Raw genomic sequence first — 20,785 nt, 5'->3', positions numbered from 1 at the left:
CTTTTCCATAAAATGAATATATATATATATATAAACTTTTGCGAAATCATTTGATTTACCAGTCACAATAGGAATAAATTTACCTTCTTACAAAAGCACATATATATTATTTAACATTTACAGAAAAATGTGCAAGTTCATTTATTTATAGCATACTTTTGAGAAAACCCATTCAGTTTTAAGTAGCAAAGCAGATGGATAGCGTTGTTAAAATTTATGGTTTTTAAATTTTATATGAGAACCTCCACAAAAAAGAAATGCGATCGTCATCTGTTTTATGACATTTTAAATTTGAATTACATCATACGTAGCTTAAATCTGAAATAAATTATGTTAACATTAGTTGAAATAGAAAACACTTATCTACTCTCTGTTTTTCGCTCTTTCTGTACATTTATATATGTACATATGCAGGCAGATTTAAAAAGATTTAAAAATAAGTGGCAATTTTCATACTGCATGCATAGTTCATAATCAGTAATGTGCTAAGGAAAGTCTACCGAAGAGTCGGTTAACTTGGCAACATTTTTAAAAAATAAGTGTTTCTGAGGCAGCGCAATGTATATTACAAATAGGAAACTTAATATAGAAACTAAAGCTGCTTACATCGGATCTGTCAAGGTGAAAAAAACATTGCTTTTAAAATTATATTGTTTTTAAATGGTGTGAGTGGTAATGTTTTACGACTCGTACTTCTTTTGAAATGATAGAAACGCTATTTTTTTACCCTTATTGACACTAATGTTTTTAGCCCTTCGAAAATAATTTATATCTAGGATATTTCAGAAAAAAAAATGCGACACATGATCTATTCGAGAGATTAAAAGAAACAAAAGGCTGATGGAACGGTTTCGGCATACCATTTCCTTTTGAAGATAAGTGATTTTAGAATCCTTGGCTTTAATTCCGGCTGGTCAAAGGTAGGTAATTTATTCTTGGTGATTTTCTCTCTCTATATATAGAGTTCTAGACTTGAAATCCATCGACTTTGTCGAGTATGGCCATGTGAAACCGGCTGCTTTCTAAAAGAAGCTTACTGCGTGCATTCAACTAGCGTTCAATGCAGAAATTTTTGAATGTGTCAATCAATCCATAATCCAGTAATGCAATTTGAGCAATCATTGCGAGTTACTTCACGCGAGACACTGCAGGCCTGTGATTTTCACGGAGTCCATTTATTCGTCTAGCCAGAACAGAAACCTCGAGATTTTGATGTCACATATCTCCAGAATGAAGCAGTGTATTGTAACCAATATAATGGCATTTTATTTCGTCTAAACTTCCTGAATACGCCACAAAGCAATGTCGCATTTTCTTCTGAGCCATCCTGTATAATATGAAATAAAGAGAGGCATTTCTAGAAAGCACACTAGTTCCTACCGTCATTATCCATAATTCTTACGTTCAAGAACATACATATGAAATTTAATAATTTAATTTTTTATCTTACCATAACATTTTATCTCAAAATGTTTGAACCTTGGATCGAGTATTAAAAAAATAAAAATAAAAGTCTGAAATGAAAAGAATGAGTATGTTTGCTGATATTTTATGTTGAGATCTCAAACTACACCCAGCAGTTATTTCCGTTTTATTTTAATGGTCCTGAAATCAAATTTTCATGGGCTGGACATAATAATTTACTAATATTTCGCACGTCCGTGAAAATAATTTTATTCTTTCTCTCTCACCATTAATCCATTTCCAGTTATTCGGATCTCTGGGATCTCTTACAGCTCCCAGCCAGTACTGTCCGTTAGGATCATTGCGATGTCTTCGGAAAAGTTCCCAACTCAAAAATCCTTGGAGTGCTGGACTAGTTTCATCAATCAAATTTCCGCCGCGAATTTCACAAAATCGTCTTGCAGACAGCAAATTTCGTGGCTGATTATTGTAGAAGATATAACACTTTCCATTATACGTGGCAGTACTACCAAGAGGCTGATCTCGGAATGATGGGCACCGTTCAATGGGCAAAGCTAATTTAAAAAAAAAAAAAAAAAAAAAAGATAAATATATAAATTAAATAATAATAACGTATGTCACATGAAATCAATGAAATGTATTTTATATTCAAACAAATGCAGTTAAATCACAAATTATCTATAACAGTATTTGGGGAATAAGTGTCAACATTTAAAAATGTTTTATAAAAGTTTTGAAATGTACAGGAATTGCCTGTTTCAACTCAGGGAGATTTTATTTTTCAGCTTTTAAATGCGGTTTGAATCATATCTATGCATTCGAATGACTTTTTTAGTATTTATTAGCAGCTTAATTGCTAGGTCTTGGTGTCTAGGCATTTAGCTGAATTTTGTGAGCCAAAGAATAATAATAAATGTTTAAACTCTTGTATTGCCCCTAGTACGAAATTCTGTGTCATTTTCTCTTTATACATATATAAATATAATCTTTTTCCAGTCGATGGATTTATCCCTCTTACTTGATTATAAATATAGGAATATCTTATATTAGAAACGGCGAGGAGGGGAAAAAAATGTGTGGAGTGGATGCACTCAGCTGATCTTACAAGGTCACATGTCTCCCCTTGCTACATTTCCGCAACGTGAAAGAGTGGTCAAATTTTTCCTTATCTGCATGCGCTGCGTTTATAGCATCCCATTCTCATTCCGCAGCGAGTTACATGCGTTCGCTTGTTCCATTCGTTACAGAATCAGGGGCTTACTAGTATATATATTTCATCTCCAGTAATTTATATATATATATATATTATTATTGTAGATGAAACTAAGATTTACATAAAATAAAGTACAACGTTGCATAGTCAATATGTTTTTGTGAGGAGAAAAAATCAACAGTAAGCCTGGACGGGAATCGAACCTGAGACTTTTCATTTTCCTACATTGGATGTGCTGACCACTATACCACAAAGATTCATTGGTTGAAATGGATTATAGCAAAGTATGCAATGGCTATCTGCCTAAGAAGAGGGAAGACATTTTAGAAATGACGTTTTAGGTAAGCTGGCTCGTTACACATGGGGAAAACCAAGAAAATTCCCTCGAAGCCAGCTCGTTCGCCAAGATTTGAACTAATTAGGTCCAAAACGAAATCTGAAAGAGGTATTCGTGAGTAGAAAAATCTGAAAATGGGATAGAATTGAAATGCACTAGTTAAGACGAAATTTGTTGAAAGAGTGGGAATGAGAAAGAGAGAAAAACCTCTAACTAAAAAAGAACAAACAAAAGTGACTATAACTTCCACACTACTGGGGGAAATATCAATAAAAAAATTAATTAAGCTGCAGTGTTTAGCAAAATTAGCATATCTTTAAAGCTTTACATTCAACAACTGAGACTCCCAAAGATTCGGGATATTTACGATTGTTTGCACTGTAATATTTCCATGCTGCTAATTTTATTTCATATATTATTCAGTTCTTATTACTTTATTGTTGTTCCAGTCAGGGATCGAATTCAGCTTAAATTAGGGGACACTACACGTGACTTTAGGATTTTATTACGGCAGACAGGTTTATTCTTTGTTTAAAAGTTTATGCTTTATATGTTTATGAAAGTCTGTGCTTTTAACAAATGCTTCCTGAAATACAGTTTCATATCATTTACGTTCCAGATTTCAGAAACAGACGACTTAATTCCTATTAATGCTACGTTAATAGTTTAATAGTTCGTGTAGAATTTCCGATAAGGAACATGCTTAAATTACCTTGGTCCGTGTAGACAAAAGCTTCACAAATTGATAATGGGTTAGAAGGAGGATCTTCCAGGTACACGCTGACGAATGCGCCTGGCATTGCAGTAGTGCATGGCAGAAACAGCGGACGTCCTTCCTCTTTAAAATAAGAATAAGTAGCGTTACACTAACTCTATTAATTTATCTACATCTTACCTAAACATAATAATAATCAGTCGTAGAAATTTGGAATTAGTTATTACCTATGTAACCAGTGTATTTGTTGCATATGGGATTCACGCCTAAATCAGGTCTGTTATTGCCAACTCGAACAACAATAGTTGCTGGTCTGTTATTGGCTGAAAAAAATAAAAGAAATAATTTGATTAAAAATAAAAGGAACAATGTGAGACACATTTTGATAAGCAAGAAACATTACATCTCAGTATTGTACTTACAACAGCAGGCAGTTCCAAAGTCGAGCCTAACCAGTTGAACCATGTATGGCTCCAACAAATTAACATACCACCACGGTGAACGTTCAGTTTGTGTCATACTGCAAGTATCTGGATTGAAGAATGTACTTGTACTTCCATCAATAGCCTTCTGAGGAATTCCGCTACCAGCAAGGCTTGACTGCATTGGCGCCTTTCCCACGGCAACATTCAAAACTATAAAAGAATAATTATGCATCAGTATTAAAATTATCAAATAGAAAATTAGTTAAATTGTGGTACATCTTGAAAAAATAGTGTAATAGTCACTTATAAAAGTACTAAAATACTTTTAAAATTCCCTATTGTACGTAAAGTGTTCAACAGTGACAAATAAAAAACACAAAAGCTAGTTGTTTGTGTATTCAGGGAACTAAGTAATATTGTGATTTATAAGATCAAGAAAAACTTCTTACCTATTTCATACATCAGAGTCGAAATAAACAAAGAGCCGATATGCCTTACTTAATGTTTTTTCTTATATAATCTCATTTTCAAAATCGATGGGATAAAAATATTACAATTTTATATTCATTTCTGCTGTCAACAGTTTTTTTTCCATCTTAACTAGGTAACTTCAAAGAAATTGAACACCAACGTATAAGTCATTCAACCGTTTTTATAACTGAATTCGAGATTTGGCATGGTTTTGTCTTATGTTCCTTTCAAGTAGTAATTCTCAGATAATATATGACTAAAAAGTGAAAACTATCCTACAAGGTATTAAAAATGTGGTTAATAATGGTATTAGCTAAATCAAATGCTGTATTAGATATCATTAAATTTCAGGACATCTGAGGCGGGCGAAGAAAAACAATTAGGTGTACTTATGGGAAAATGTGTGCCAGGTATCTATATTCGAACACGTTCTGGCATTCTCATGTTGCTCAAATACACTGCTGGCCATTAAAACTGCAACACCATGAAGGAAAGCAAATACAAAAAGATATTTATTGCAAGTAAACAGTAAGGCATGAAGAAAAAATGATTAAATTTATAAGCATTTTGGAGGTTTATAGGGGTGTGAAATTAGTAGAAACAGCTGCCACCCTTGGCATCTAAAACAGCCCTTACCCCATTAGGCATGGAGACAAACTGAGCTTGGATGACAGAAATAGGCAACTCATTCCATGCTGCTTTTAAGTCTATGCCACACTTCATCAACCATATTAGCTGGAGAGGGTTGGCAGGCCACTCTCTCAGCAACCCATGACCAGATGTTTTCAATGGGTGACAGATCTGGAGACCTTGCAGGACAGGGCAGCAGTCGAATACCCTGTGTATTGAGGAAGGAAACACGGCGGACAACAAGTGGTCTTGCATTATTTTGTTGGAACATGGCATTTGGGGCTCAACCACCGGACATAAGATGTCAAAAATGCACTTATCTGCGCTAAAATTACCGTCGATCCGAACTAGAGATGTGCGTGTCGTGTACCCAATGGCTGCCCAAACCATCATACCAGGTGCAAGGCCCCTATGCCGATATCGAATGCAAGCAGGCGACGTGCGGTCTCCTCGGACACTCCAGAATACGGCCTTCAGAATACTGCACGTAGAGCCTGGACTCGTTTGAAAAGGCGATATTGTGCCACTCCTGTACCCAGCTTTTTCGTCTGGCGCACCAGAGTTTCCATCTCTCTCTATGCTGCATTGTCAGCCGAAGTAATGGTCACCCTGCTGACAGCCCACGGTTCTGCAAACGTCGACGCACCTTACGAGCTGATACTGGGCGTGCTGCAAACATGCCCATTTCCTGACTAATGGTCCGTGATGTGGTCGTACGGTTTTGCAGAGCTAACATCACAATATGTCTGTCCTCTCTGGCGTTAGTGATGAGAGGGCGTTGAGATCCTGCATGCCGTTCAGTATGACCCTCAGCAATCCATTGATTCCATATTCGCATGACAGTGGTTGGATGTCGACCAGTGCGACCGGCGATGCCACGGAACGATAATGTACGATAGGCAACGATCCTGCCTCTATCCAACTTCGAAACTTGCTGTTAAGCATTTCCTCTTCCTATTCGAGGCATGATATGATATTTTGAGCAAACTCCAACCTTAAAAGGCACTTTCCGAATGAGAAATCCACTACACAATTTGTCTTTATGCAGTGCTTCAGATATCGTTTCTATCTCCTGCATGGTCTTATGCGCTGAAACAACTAATCATCTGCATATCCCAACATCTTCTTCCTTTCACGTGATTTTTGACGTTCGTCAGATCATTCCTTCCTGGTGTTGCAATTTTAATGGTCAGCAGTGTAGTATCAAGAAAATATATAACTGAAAGAAAAATAAAAATTGCTTCGAATTTTCTTTTGCTCACGCTATTACTTTTGTTTAAGTGACTTGTCTGCAGCTATTCCAAATGCATCCGCTTACAACCGTTCGTGTAAAGGCTGGATCGACTTTATCTGGAATATCATCTGAAACGTGAGAGATGAGTCTGATACCGAACAATCATGCGACAAATTTTTAATGCCATACTTAACTTACGTATAGAACAAAATACTTTAGCAGTGAATAAAAAAATAATAAAAAAGAATAGAGAAAAGTAGCACGCAAAAACTGATTTCAGCAATGTCTTTTTTTTTCCTCTCCCCCTTCCGATAAAAACACTTTGCTTTTCTATGATAAAAATTTCATCAGAAATATCTATTTATCTATCTATCTATATAGATAGATAATATAGATAGATAGATAAATAGATAGATATAGATAGCTAGAGAGAGAGAGATAAATTAGTATACGTAATATTATAAAATTATATATATATATATATATATATATATATATATATATATATATATATATATATAATGTTGTATGATCTTAAATCCATTTAGTGCGATATATATATATATAATTAGTATATAATTGTGGGAGAAGCCCGTTCCTCTAAAGAAAATAGCATTAAAAAGCAATTAGTGGAAAATAGCGAAAGTTTTACACGAAGTTAATGATAAGCATGTCAAAATTCTAAAAGAATTTCAGATGAAATTATACAAATTACCCTATTTTAAAATTAAATAAACTCAGTTTCAGATTAAGGCTTCTATTAAAATTTCTAGGGACTGTCCAAAGGGGATCTCTCTTATTCAAAGTACAATATTTTCCGAATTTATCATAATTCCATTGTATTGAACACAGTCAGTCATTGAGTCAGTCCAGGCGACTGAAAGTTAAGGAGCGAAAAGTGAGACGAGAATTATAAGATTAGTCTTTTAAACACTTTTGGAGTTAAAATCTTGAACTAAAATTCATATATTTTAACGACTGTGAAAGGTTTTAAGGAATCTAATTCACTAACTGAAGATGCTATCAGGATAAAATTTGTTTCTTTCTCTAACTTAACAACTCTTCTATAGGTAATTATTCCGAAACGTCAAATTTAAATGCAGATTAATTCTTTGAGAGAACTGAGACAACTCATTTAGACAACTGAGCACAGAAATTAGTTACACTTTTCAATCTAATTCGCTGAAATTATACTAGTGCTCTTTCAAATACACTTGCATTTTACTAGTGCAACATAATTTATCAAACATTTAAAGAGTAAATTATGAGTGAAGGTTTGCTCTTTCAAAAATAAGTATAAGCAAGCTCTTTTTTTTTTTTTTTTTTTTTTTTTTTTTTTTTTTTTTAAATTTACAGTAAGATGACGATGAAAAATTGCGCTTGCTTCGTACGCCATAAATGTTTTGAAAATGATTGCTACATTTTGATTACCTTAATTTATAAATTGGTATGTTCTAGCTTTTTATTGACATATATCTGTCACCCCAATCGGAGTGGTGGTTAGAGGAGGCTGATTATCACACCGATCTACTTCGGTTTAAATGTCAGATAATGTAATAATGTTTATGACTACACTGGCTTTGGAATGGAAGACTAGAAATTCATCTGTCTGAAAATCCTGCCACTTAGAAAGACTAGTGATTAGCGACTCTCACTACCATACCGAAGGTGCCGGATTTAAATCTCAGATAAAGCATGGATGTTCGTAAGCGTATAGTATCTGTGCGGCAAGGAAGGACTCAAAATACACAGCAAGTCTAAATCCTCTGAAGAGGTTGCTGGTAGGAGAAGAGGGATTGACAATGGATTTGGGATGACAATCCTGCCCTCGGAATTCTATGAGGCCGAAATGTAGTACTTAGCAAGGCCCGGCAATACCTAATAACTACTCTGATGCTCAGGTGCTGGCCTTGCTTCAACCTGTACCTTTGCCTGCCTGGAAATCCTGTCAAGAGATTAATAATAGGATAAGAGCGGTACATGATATCTGCTTTCTATCGAGGTGTTCTCGATTCAAAACTGGGGTAGAACTTCGAAAAGTCTCATTGGTTCTCAAAAGTTATGGCAAATGATAGGTGCGATGTCTTATCCGTTTATGCTTTACAGATGAGGCAATCCATGCCTTGATATGGAAAAGCAATAATGATAAAAATAGGTTTCGCTTGAATAAACAACGGAAGAAAAAGGATCCAGTCACATGTGCTAGCAAATAAGACAGTTTAGGACTTGACGTGGGACTAAAAAGTGACGTCATGAGGCAAGAAACATTTTATGACAGCTGAAAGTTATTTGAGTAACCTAACATTTCGGATTGAAACATGAAAAACTCGCATGTAACTCCGAGAAAACGGATTTCTTAAGCTCATACATTGCGATTAAAAGTACGTCAGAAGAGGGAAGTCCAGAGAAGGAAAGCTGCATTTTAAAGGTTCACTTTCACTGATAGAACTTTGATTGTATCCACAGCATACTTAGAATCAATATTGAATTGCTTTTACTTGACAGATATAGCGTCTGAATTCAATGATTCAAATGGAAATTATTTTGCTTCTAATTACTCGACTTACAAAACTAAACAAATACTCAGGTACAAATAGGGGAATACACACTATTTCTCAGTCTAGGGGTCAGCGAACAACGTTAGATTTAAGTCTCGATAAAATAAAGATGCTGAGATAACTATAAGATACTGAGCTAAAAATAATTTTTCAAAGAACCCACATAAAGTCTTTTATGTTGATACACACAGAATTGATACCACCATCAGGTTCTGGTCTAACACTTTATTTTTAAAATAAATTTTTTCTACATATAAACGCAGGAATCGGAAGGCCATCGGAAGTTAGAGTTTGCAATAAAAAAAATGTTTTTTAATTTAAAAATATCAAAATATAAATATTAGCAGCATTTGTTCTAACTGTAATATTGTTACAATTGAAAGTTTACGTCTATGGCAAATGGTTGCGAAAATAAAGACTAAGTAAGGATTTTTGTGGGCACGGTGTGCATATATGCATATACATCTTCATTGTCTTCTTATCTCTACCTGATAGACGATATATGAGTAACTCAAGATATATTGTTGAGTTCCAACACTTTTTTCTCACGGAAGACAAAACTACTGTAGAGTTCCTCACTTTGTAATTCTAAGTTAGTGTTGGAAGTGAAGAATCTTAAGAATTGATAAGCGAATAATTGGTTGAGTTCGTGTGACAGAAAACAACAAGATAGAAGGGTAAACTAGCCCTTTATTATTCCAACTAAAGTTTTAACAAAACTCCGTCTTGGAGTGTACAATAAAGCCGACACTTCGGCTTGAACTTAAGATACTAAGAATTAACCTAAACTAATTTAAACTAAAGAGGTATAGCCGAAGCTATCAAAATTCTAACAGAGTTGGTCCCTTAACGTTAATAGACTGCGAAGCTATCAAGGGTCTAAAGTACGGCCGAGCGTAATAATAGCTTACGAGAGAGTAGCCTAAAAAGGCGGACGCGTGCAGCCAGAGTACCTGGTATCTCTCTTCGTAAGACCGAAGAACTTCGCGATTAAATACCGCTCTTTATGTATTCAGACGTGATTCTAAAACTACGTTCTGAACGGAAGTAGTAAGTTGAAGTTAAGAATCGATAAGAAAGGAACTTTAACTTAAAATTTAACTGTTAATAAAGTTAACATAGTCATTAAGTTAAGAGAATCACCAGAAACTTTGTAAACTGTGGCGTCTAGACTTAGCTTAGCTTAGTATAGACGCGTTTTAGTTTTATCCTCCACATAATACATCACAGTTTATTAAAATAGCATGACATTTATAGAAGCAAGTATTAATAGTAATAAAGTAAGAAAAAAGTAAGTAAAAAAGCAAGTAAAAAAGGCGAACGCGTGCAGACGGAATACCTGGTACCTCTCTCTCTAAGATCGAAGAACTTCGCGGTTAAATACCGCTCTTCCTCATTATGTATTCAGACTTGATTCTAAAACTACGTTCTAGTCGGAAGTGGTAAGTTGAAGTTAAGAATCGATAGGAAAGGGACTTTAACTCAAAATTTAACTATTAATAAAATTAACCTTACACTAACATTATCTAATCTACTAGTTACAACTATTTCCACCCGTCAATAATGATAATTTAATTGTAGATGTGTATAAACATCAAGAAAAACTAGCATCAATACTATAGTTGATCTCATCTCGTTCAAACTATCATTTCTAATATTTGCATCTGGTTTAGTGTTTTAAACTGTTTATATAAGAAACTTTTATATAGCACGTAAGGCTTCTGTTTCCTACAAACTTCCTACAAGCTTCGTCCTACAAACGGGTATTTTTGTGAATTCATGAATGTTTTGAAATGAAACAGTTAATACAGAATTGCGAAGGCCTACCAATGACAAAGTAGGTAAGACCACCGAAAACTGGTATTTCGGTCGGTTTAGAAGTCTGGTGAACGAGTTTTGTGCATGGAAATTTTTATTTTCCCCACGTTTAACATGAATAGGAACTAGTTTCCCTCAGAAAAGCATCCCTTCATCTGCGAAAACATCCTTCTGTTTAATCAGACAGTCCTCTAGAACTTAGCATTATTCGGTCAAAATATTTATAAATTTTTCATTCTCTTGGGTCTTTTGCATTGCATTTCTTGCCCATTGTCTTTCTTTGCATCCCATTTACATATTCTTGCTACAAATTCATAGATAAAATCATTTTCAGTATTTTGCCACTCCTTATCAAAACTATCCATGACATTGGAATTCCTTCTTTTCTTCAAACGCTCCTTATTATTGGTGAAGTTAATTTCCTTGCCCCCAAGATTCATTCAAACATCTTTTTCAAACTCGGTCTAGCATTTAATCTTTAGGTATCAAAATGTTATTGCTCCCAGTTATACACTTCGCATAAAACTTTGAAGTTCCATTTTGATAAGTTTATCAACTGGCATATCAAGTGATTATGTTACTGAAATTAAGCCTCCAAGAATATCCACCATCTTCCATTTAGATGTCTCCATCTAATGTATCTAGTCTTATATTTTTCATGCGAAAAATACTCCAGTATCATTTTTTCCCAAAAATAACCCCGAAGGTAAGGATGTGATAAATGCGCGAGAAAATACGTAAAGTACAAATAAAAGTAAATGCAAACTATGATCCAATATTTATAATGGTAACTGGCCCAATTTTAGGAATAATAAAATATTAAAAATCAGTTTACGGAATGAGTAATTTTTCCTGAATATAGATAAAAGATTAATGTGATAGAACCTAAAATATGCTAAGTGAAAATTTATTGACTCTTTTAAGCTAAAATTTACAGGCTTCAGATTACAACAAACAAGAATAATTTGAAAATCTGCTGAATATGATACATTTTTAATCAGCTCTCGGAAGAGTAGAGTTCGCTTAGTCAAATAAAACTGTTGTAGATAAATTCTGATTTCATACAAATGTTGGGCAAAAGAATCACGAAAAACATTTTTTCTTAATGATTCTTCACAATGTTCCTTCACAACTAGCCTTATAGCTTGGAAAAACATCATCAGATAACATGCAACGCTCCAGTCCGCCAAGAACAAAAGGTCTCAAAACCGCCAAAAAGGAGCATGTAAGTGTGAGTGGAAGAAAGAAGTAAGGAAAAGAACTTATATAAAAACTAACCAAATAACGAAAAAGGCACTTAAACAGATCCATATGCGGATTTATAAAAACTAACTTATCAAGTAGTGAAAAAGGTACCTAACAAATTCATAAAAGGATTCAGTTCTCATCAAAAGTTTCCGCGCAAGCAAACGTCTGTTCAGGTCCAAAACGGACACCGAGACGCTCTACTTGTTTTATATAGTCCTTCGCTGTTTTCGTTGTATTAATGGCGCATTTATACGCAACGGCAAACCCGTTTTAAAAATGCTATAAAACGTACATCACAATATTCGTTTCACGAGAGAGGTGAACAAACTACACAAATTAACAGTTATGAGAAAGAAATGCAAACAGATTATTAGGACATTTCGACATATAAAATAATTATATTTACTTGCGTTTTTAATAGTTCAGGCTTAATAAGAGCAGATGATATCGTTATAAGTGATTTTGATGTTCATGCATTCGTTTTCTAGAGTATAAAATATGCATTAATTACGATCATTTTGACAATGGAAAGCCCACTAAGACTATCAGCTCGATGCGAGGGGTGCCTTCGTGCAGGACTTTCTAAGAGAAACTAGTTCGTATTCATGTTACACATGGGCAGAAGACCGAATCACCAGTGTTCAGCGGTATTATCCTCTCGGCTACTGATTTGTGTTCATGATATGTATTCATAATTACTAGTATTATGAAAATCTTCTGTTTTTTCAGCGAGTAAATGTAAATAGTAAAGAAACCATATATATTATATGAATATTTTAATTGTCCATTAATTTTTTTTAAACAACATAAAAAAACTATTTTTGTCGCAAACTAAAAACAAAAATATTTCTTTGAAATGTTAAATTTTATTACAATAATAATAATAAATACATGACCTGCAGAGAAAATTTGTGAAAAGCAATACTCCTGTAAATATTCCGAATTTATCACAAAAACTAGATTCATCTCTTACTGCGGCAACAATGACTGTGCATTATATATTTTGATTAACAAATCACAAGACTTTTGCTAAATTAAGATTTAATTATGTGTCAAAATTCAGTAGTTACTTAGTGTAAATTTATATTAATAATTAATTTTTATTAACTTAGTTTTGTCGAATCTTATCTTATTGAAACTAAAGACAAATAAAAATTGCATTTTGAAAATTATTTAATGTATATCGATTACATATTTCTTCGCATGGTTTAAAAGATATCTGTCACTATTCCAAGAAATAAATGCTGTTCTGCACTTAATTTAAAATGTACGCGGTTGATTTTTTATAACATTATCACATTTCAACTATAAAAATTACAGACCATAAGCTGAAAACAAACGAGTAAATTATAAATTAGCGATTAATAATAATCAGAGCTACTGAAATAAAATCGCTAATGGAAGATCTAATTTCAATAAATTACACTATTCAGTGTACGATTGGTATTAATTTCAATGCAAAATTTTTATTGGCATTAAATTTATTATGGGTGCATGTTACTCAGGTTTGGTGTTGGAAGAATGTTTATTGAATACTGCAATTAATTTCTGTTTGGAATACTGCGGACTACAATAATTAAATTTCCACTGTAAAAAATATTTTGATGTTTTTCGTAAATAAAATTATAAATTATTGCAGTGTCATCTACACATTTTAACACAGGAAAGTTTTAGTGCGAATTCTGATATTCTTGTTTCAGTGCAAAATAATACTGCTTAAAGATATGAGTTTCAAGATCCCTTAAAAATAAGAACTAAAATTGTAAGAAAAATCCAGTTTTAAATCTTAGTTTTATTTTTTGATAAAACAATATCAATTTAAAAAAAACCCAGACTGCGTTTTAATGCTTCAAAGAACTTTAACATAAGAAATTAATTTTTTAAATTATAAAAAATTAAAAAGTATGAAAAACCATAAGCTTCTTTCGCATTTTTTCATGAATAAAAGTAGCATCTACTGCTGCCAGTTCATAAAAATCTTAATAAAATTGAAACTCTATTAAAAAGGAATTTCAGTTTTAAAATCTTCTTTTGTTTCTGCATGTCTTTTTAAAACATATAGAAGTAAAAACAGAAAATATCAAAATAATATAAAAATATATTACCATTGGAACAAAATTAAAAACAGAAATATAAAGGTTTGCAGGATTTTGCAATAGAATAATTATAGAGTATTAGAAACCTATTTTATTTATGATATAAAACGACATTTGCTGTAAAATATAGTAAAGAATTCCATCTAAAATTATATGTTAAATGCTTAACTTAACTGTGTTAAGCAACGCATTTTTATAATATTGAAAACAAATTAAACATATTATGCATCGTCGATTTGAAACAACATCTGTTTATCACAGACTCATATCTTTAGAACCATGGGAAGAACTATATAATCAATATACATTAATTGATTATCAAAATTCAATTTTTATTTGTCTTTAGTTTCAATGAGACTCGACAAAACTAAATCAATAACAATTAATTATTAACAGAAATTTGCACTAAATAAATACTGAATTTGGACAAATAATTAAATCTTAATTTAGCAAACGACTTTTGGTTTAATCAAAATATAATGCAGAGTCATTGTTGCCATAGTAAGAGATAAATCTAGTTTTTGTGAGAAATTAGGAATATTCATGGAAGTGTTGCTTTCCACAAATTTTCGCAGCAGGCCATGTGTTTATTATTATTATTGTAACAAAATTCAAGTAAAAACCGAAATGATCTTCATATGACGCAATAGTTTAAGATTAAGATTTTGACAAGAACAGAATATTGCTAGGTACTCGAAACTGCATTGATTATTCATGATTTCGAAATAACAGGTATATATAGGGAAAACATCACTAATAATCATCAGCAAAACTCATTGAATCATTACTAAACTACGATTTATTTACATAAATTAAAATGAAGAGAAAAGTAAAAAGAATAATCATTTTAACACCTCTACAACTGGTCTTGGTTAACGTCTCGTCTGCGCGGCGCTTTAGCATTATTTAACTCAGTTAAAGTCACAGTTGCATGGCCACTTCCTACATAATTCGGCTGCACGAAATCGAAAAGAACTACGGGCAGACACTTCTGAGACTAAAAGTTATGTCGGGAAAACATCACTTATAAAGATCACTGATAATGATCATTAAAACTCATCGAATTATTACTTAATTACGATTTAATTACATAAATTAAAATGAAAAGAAAAGTAAAAAGGATAATCATCACAACATTTTCACACGTCTGCATTCATCATCGTTAACGTCCCGTCTGCGCGCTCATCTAGATTGAGCTTTAGCATTATCTAACTCAGTTACAATCACAGTTACATAGCCATTTCTTATTTATATTATCAAATTTAAAATGCTTCAAATTCTTTCCCAGTGCCGCATGTTTTGACTTGTATTTTTCAAAAATAGTGCGAAATATTTTGAAGTTTATCTCTGAGACATCAAAAAAATATGTTTGATATAAGTATTCTTGTTAGCTAGAAACTGCTATCAGATATTCTTGAGTGATGAAATATGATAGCCTTCAGAATAGTTTTAATAGTATTTTGAAGATGGAAAAAGTATCACTTGCATTACATGCAGAACCTGACTGAGGCAGGGGCATACGAGGCAGTTGCCCTGGGCCCCCACGTCAGAAGGGGAGCCCCAAATCGAATAGATAATTTATTTTACGTTTCCTTCTTTAATGAACTTTTCTTAAACATAATATCAGTACAATGTAAAATCCGTCAGTTTTATGTTAGCTTCTTCATTAATCTATCGTATGAAAACAAAATGTCTAAATTTCGTAAATCCATGGCTTTCTATGAATTCAGCTAAATTTTCACAATTACAATGGACAAGTTTGGCTATTCAGATACTGTATTTTTACATATCGCCAAATGCGATATGTTTACAAAAATACGGGCTTCTGATTGGCTTAATTGAATCATCGTAACTGCGAAAATTTAGCTGAATTCCGCCTTGATGTCAGCAAGGATATGAATTTTTCGCAGCTGGATGACAAAGTTAACAGTCAGAAAACTGCATTTCGGAAACTTGTGAAAAGCTACAAACTACAGTGATATGATTGCTAACAAGGTCATCCTAATCGTAATTGCGAAAAATTCAGTTGCATCGCGTTCTATTGTCTTAGTGCATAGGACTTGTCTATGGCATTTTTTGTTCATTAATTCAAATTGTTAAAAATGTCTTCACATTTTCTAATTATATATTTAAATAGCATTTTTGTCAAATTTTGGCTCTTCGGATGTGCTATATTCTTTTAATGAGGGATATAGAATTGTCAGAAAATCAATAAAATGGACAGAATGATATTTCATCTGACCATTGGGGGAGGGACTGTATAGCTATTTCAGGTTCTAGTCAATTTTCTTGTTATATATCTATAATGAGGTGAAAAATTTAAATACCTCCATGAAGTTCGGTTCTTCATTACTGAAGTAGAGGGAGACCCCCCAAAGAAGTTTTTGTCCAGGGCACCAATTAGGCTAAGTCGGGCTGTGATTACATGCTCTCTGATTATTTATAAATGCGATTTTTTTGTTGTTGTTTTGCTTGTTTGTAAATATTTCTTGCTCTTTAAAATGTTTTTTGACGTATATAGTTTAATAATGTTTATGTTTAATATACATAAGTTCTAGAATTATTAAAAACTGAATGAAGTATATCACCGCTTCTTTGAAACAAAGATTTTTCATAATATTTTACTTCGATTGCTATGGTAGTATCTATTCAGTTGTTCATCTTCAAGCAATTTATCAGATTATTGAATTGTGAAGAATACTATAATGTCTATACTGCAACACACTATAATGTCTATGACTTAAAATTGAAGGAAAATTCATTAAAATACTAGGAGTGCTATATTTTATTAGGCAATGCCCTGCAAGCGCTTCTGGTAATGTAATATTATCATTTAAACTAGTGAATCATGCGATTGAAGCTGAAAAAAGATCAGGTAGGTGTTTGCTTTTTCTTGTCTTTACAGTGCAACAATTTCTTAACATAATTAACTGACTAGAGATAAAACATACCACTTGCTTTTCTGACAGAACAAATTTTGAAAATTTATTTCGTTTTATAATATAAATTACTAAGAAATAATTCTTTTGACTTTTTCAACATTATTTCGGAAAATAATGTGTGAATTAGTGTATTAACTTAAAGACAGATTGCACTTGAAAAATTTAGCGTAATTTTAAGCATTAAAAAATAATAATAACTGCAATGCAATTCCTCTCACAACTTCAAATTTTCTGGTATCTCATTTAACGTAACGAGATGCAACAACGTGCTCAGTTTCAGCCGGATCCTTGCTCTTTTACATATTATTTTTTTCGACAAAAGTCATTATTTTTGCCAAGTAAAGGTTATATATATATGTTTTTTTAGATAAGCTCTAGTAATATTCATTTTATACATGATGCCCCAGAATAAAGTCGCCAAACGTCGGGAGTGCTTTTTACTGTCGACGATAAACAAAAAATGTACAGTGAATGTTGCGGGGAATGGCCCAATTTTACGAATTACGAGGTATTGAATATCCATGCTCGTTTCCATCCTTTTGTCACTGAATAAAATCCTGTGAGGAATATCGGGTATTTCTTACGCCCAGATTCTCTTTACACGAATCCTGACACCATATTGAGGGCAATGTCTTAAAGGTCCTCAATACTAAGACCGCAGTACCGGACTTTAGACTTTGTATCGCAATACCGGACGAATAGACTTTGTATCAGCTTTTTTATTAATCTTCGATGTCTCGTAACCCGTAATGTTTTTTGCACTATAAATCGTAGCTTATTTTATGCTTTTAGGCCACAGAATGCAGTGCCAGTGTTTGACAACTTCATTCTAGGAAATCATTTAACATGAGACGAAATTATATTACATAAAATTCTGAAAGGTCATAATCATGCCGATTATCCCGTTTCAAATTGATAAAGATAAATGCCATTAGAAGATAATTCATAAAGATTATTGATATTAGAAGCGTCTTATATTACTGACATTAGAGACGTTTATACAGGGATTTTCAACCAGGGAAGAATTTCGTAGCTTTAGGGGGGAATACGTTCAATCTTTTATTTATCTGTTAAGTATTTATAATCACAAACTACAACTTTTACTCAAATTTTGGTGTTTATCAAAGTTTTGAAGCTTTTAGTTTTTAATTTATAAAACAAATTAATTTACAAAGCAAATTAAAATGAATTTATATATGCAGTTTCCGAGTATATATGTATTTTTGAGAAGGAGGGGGAATGATCTTTTAGCAATGGTAAAAGGGTTTGCACAGGTTGCTAAAAAGGTTGAGGACCACTGCTCTATAGCCCAGCTTTTTATCTTTCGCGTCGTTTTACTCAACTAGACAGCAGTTCACACATGAAGTTATTCCTATGGGCTAGCAAACCATTTCGGTATAAAATTTTTAAGTAATATTTAAAATTTGTCCACTGTTTATGGCAAACTAGGTGGTTTAAAAACAACTTACGTATTTACTGATAATATAATGAACGTTTATACCGCTAATATAATTAATAGAAGCATTTCCTATGGTCATATATTATGTCCTTTTATTGTCCTTTCAAAGTGTAGTTTGGATTAGTTGCTACATAATTACCACAATAAAATCGGAATTACCTTGAAGTAAATATCATTGATTTATCAATATAGTACGTTACATAAACTTTTATCTAATACTCGTAACTATTATCCAATATTTTCTTCAGGGCTATCGCCATTTATATATTTCTGTAAGCAATATCTGCAGGTTCAAAGAAGGTTTCAGTAAAATATTATCAAGAAATTCCAAAAGTAGCTAAGAAATCTGGTCACGTATAATAGTTACTACTACTAAGGATACAACTGAAAAAGAAGTTTTAATTTCATAACAACAAGCTCATAACTACAATCAGAGATTTCGTTACCCGATTTTATATCGTGTATTAAAACTGATGCTAGATTTAATATTCTTAATATTCTGTACACCTGAGAAGGTCTTTATGTTAAAATACTCAAACAAAAGTGTGCGGTTATGTAACAAAATTATTTTTTATTATTTTCAGATTCGATATCACATTTCAATCATTTACTTTTTTTCGTGTCATTGATTTTAATTTTAAATTTCCTTTTTTAAACTGCTGTGTTTTAACTACTGTTTTATAGATTTTATTTCCCTGTCTTTTTTAAATTTATGCTGAAAATTACTGATTCAAAGAAAAGGTATTTGCGATTCTATAGATAAAGAAGCGAACTTTTTCTCGACGGCAGCTTAGGTTATTCGAATATGGCAAAGAACACGTGACTTAGGGAGTATTTGGCTAAGGGAAGGGATGTCTTCTTGGAGAGCTTTCTAAGGAAAACTGATTTACATTCACGTTCACCATATAGAAAACCTTGAAATGCGGGTTCAAATCCGGGTTAGGAAAACTACGAAAATCTCATGCGGCCAGTCTTTTTTTTTTCACTGGAAACTGAATACGCGGCGAACTATCACTGTTCAACAGTCTTATATTTTCCTTCTGGTTACTAGTGGGCTAAGTTTGGATTATTAGAAACAGTTATTTTGCTATGTTTATATTGTTTAATAGTATTTTTCACCAAATCTTTGAAACCTATTTCGAATATAAATTTTTACATATGGCTGAATACATTTTTAAGGGATTATTTACATCACCTTCGAAATACACAGGATGATTATACATTATATGAATGAAATAAGATGTTAAATATTTATTAAATAAATTTTCGCATGCATTCATATTGAAAATCGTGAATGTTTATTCATAATGCAAGTCTCTGAACCCATGTTTCACTGTTTCTTTAAGACAAAACACTTCTAGCTCCAGCTGTAAGCACGAACCTTTTATATTTTGTAATAACTAGAATTTATAAAGAAATAAAATTTGTAGCTTCTAAGTAGAGAATGAAACTCCAATCTGCTTTCATGTTGCAGTTCCCCAAATTTTTCTTTTTTCTAATTAAAAAATAAAATGCGAGGACAAATTATCATACACTTATTAGCATAAATATTTTGATGCCGCACTGCTTTTATAGAAAACATGCATCTAATGGCTTTAAGCGCAAATCCGTAAATATAGTAAAAACATCTCTTAACTTTATAACAGGGCATATATGTTGACAAATTGAATTTTTAAAGACTGCAGTGGGTTAGTAGTTTATTACTTTATTCTGAACTATTCGTGATTTTGATCAAGTACATTTAGACGTCTTTCCGCCGAATTTAGATACGTAACTTTATTTTTAAAAACCTCTGCAATAATAAAAATTCTATTAAATCTACTACTACTACTAATATGAAAAGAAATGTTTTAGCTTCTGTACTTATTTTCATAAAAATCTCGAGGATGATAACATTAGACTTGTTAACCTTCTTAAAACAAATACAACTGTTGATAAGAACATTCCTAAAGACATGTAAGCAAAATAATGTAGCAGACTCCTCTGTAAATAAGATCATTTAAAATTGGGCAATTTGCTAGTGCCAGTCAACTTCTAAGTTCATGCCTGTCTCAGGGTTACTTCATTTTTATATTTTTACACAGATGTAAGCATAGAAAACGGAATGCAACACACCTCTCCATAATAATAAGTAGATAAAGTTACTGTAAAGTTAAGTAAGCTAAGTGTAAGGAATACACTTAAAACTGAATAGCTGGTTAATCCCAGTCAATT

At 32.6% G+C, this 20,785-nt stretch overlaps 1 protein-coding gene across 3 annotated transcripts in view; it reads right to left on the bottom strand.

Moving 5' to 3' along the window:
• Nucleotides 1-20,785, bottom strand: part of LOC118203539 (seizure 6-like protein 2) — an 80,047-nt gene that overhangs the window by 17,405 nt on the left and 41,857 nt on the right. For all 3 annotated transcript variants that reach the window (XM_035375824.2, XM_035375823.2, XM_085808755.1), the window contains exons 3-6: nt 4,113-4,325; nt 3,918-4,013; nt 3,688-3,813; nt 1,692-1,979 (exon numbers count right to left, since the gene is read on the bottom strand). In XM_035375824.2, coding sequence (XP_035231715.1) covers nt 1,692-1,979; nt 3,688-3,813; nt 3,918-4,013; nt 4,113-4,325 — 723 coding nt within the window. The remainder of the gene's footprint in view (nt 1-1,691; nt 1,980-3,687; nt 3,814-3,917; nt 4,014-4,112; nt 4,326-20,785) is intronic.

The sequence above is a fragment of the Stegodyphus dumicola genome, chromosome X2 (genome assembly GCF_044657685.1).
Source record: "Stegodyphus dumicola isolate Sdum_Otavi_A_Nest chromosome X2, ASM4465768v1".
NCBI lineage: Eukaryota > Metazoa > Arthropoda > Arachnida > Araneae > Eresidae > Stegodyphus > Stegodyphus dumicola.
The sequence above is the reverse complement of the archived record's forward strand: the minus strand, read 5'-3'. Positions and strand labels throughout refer to the sequence as shown.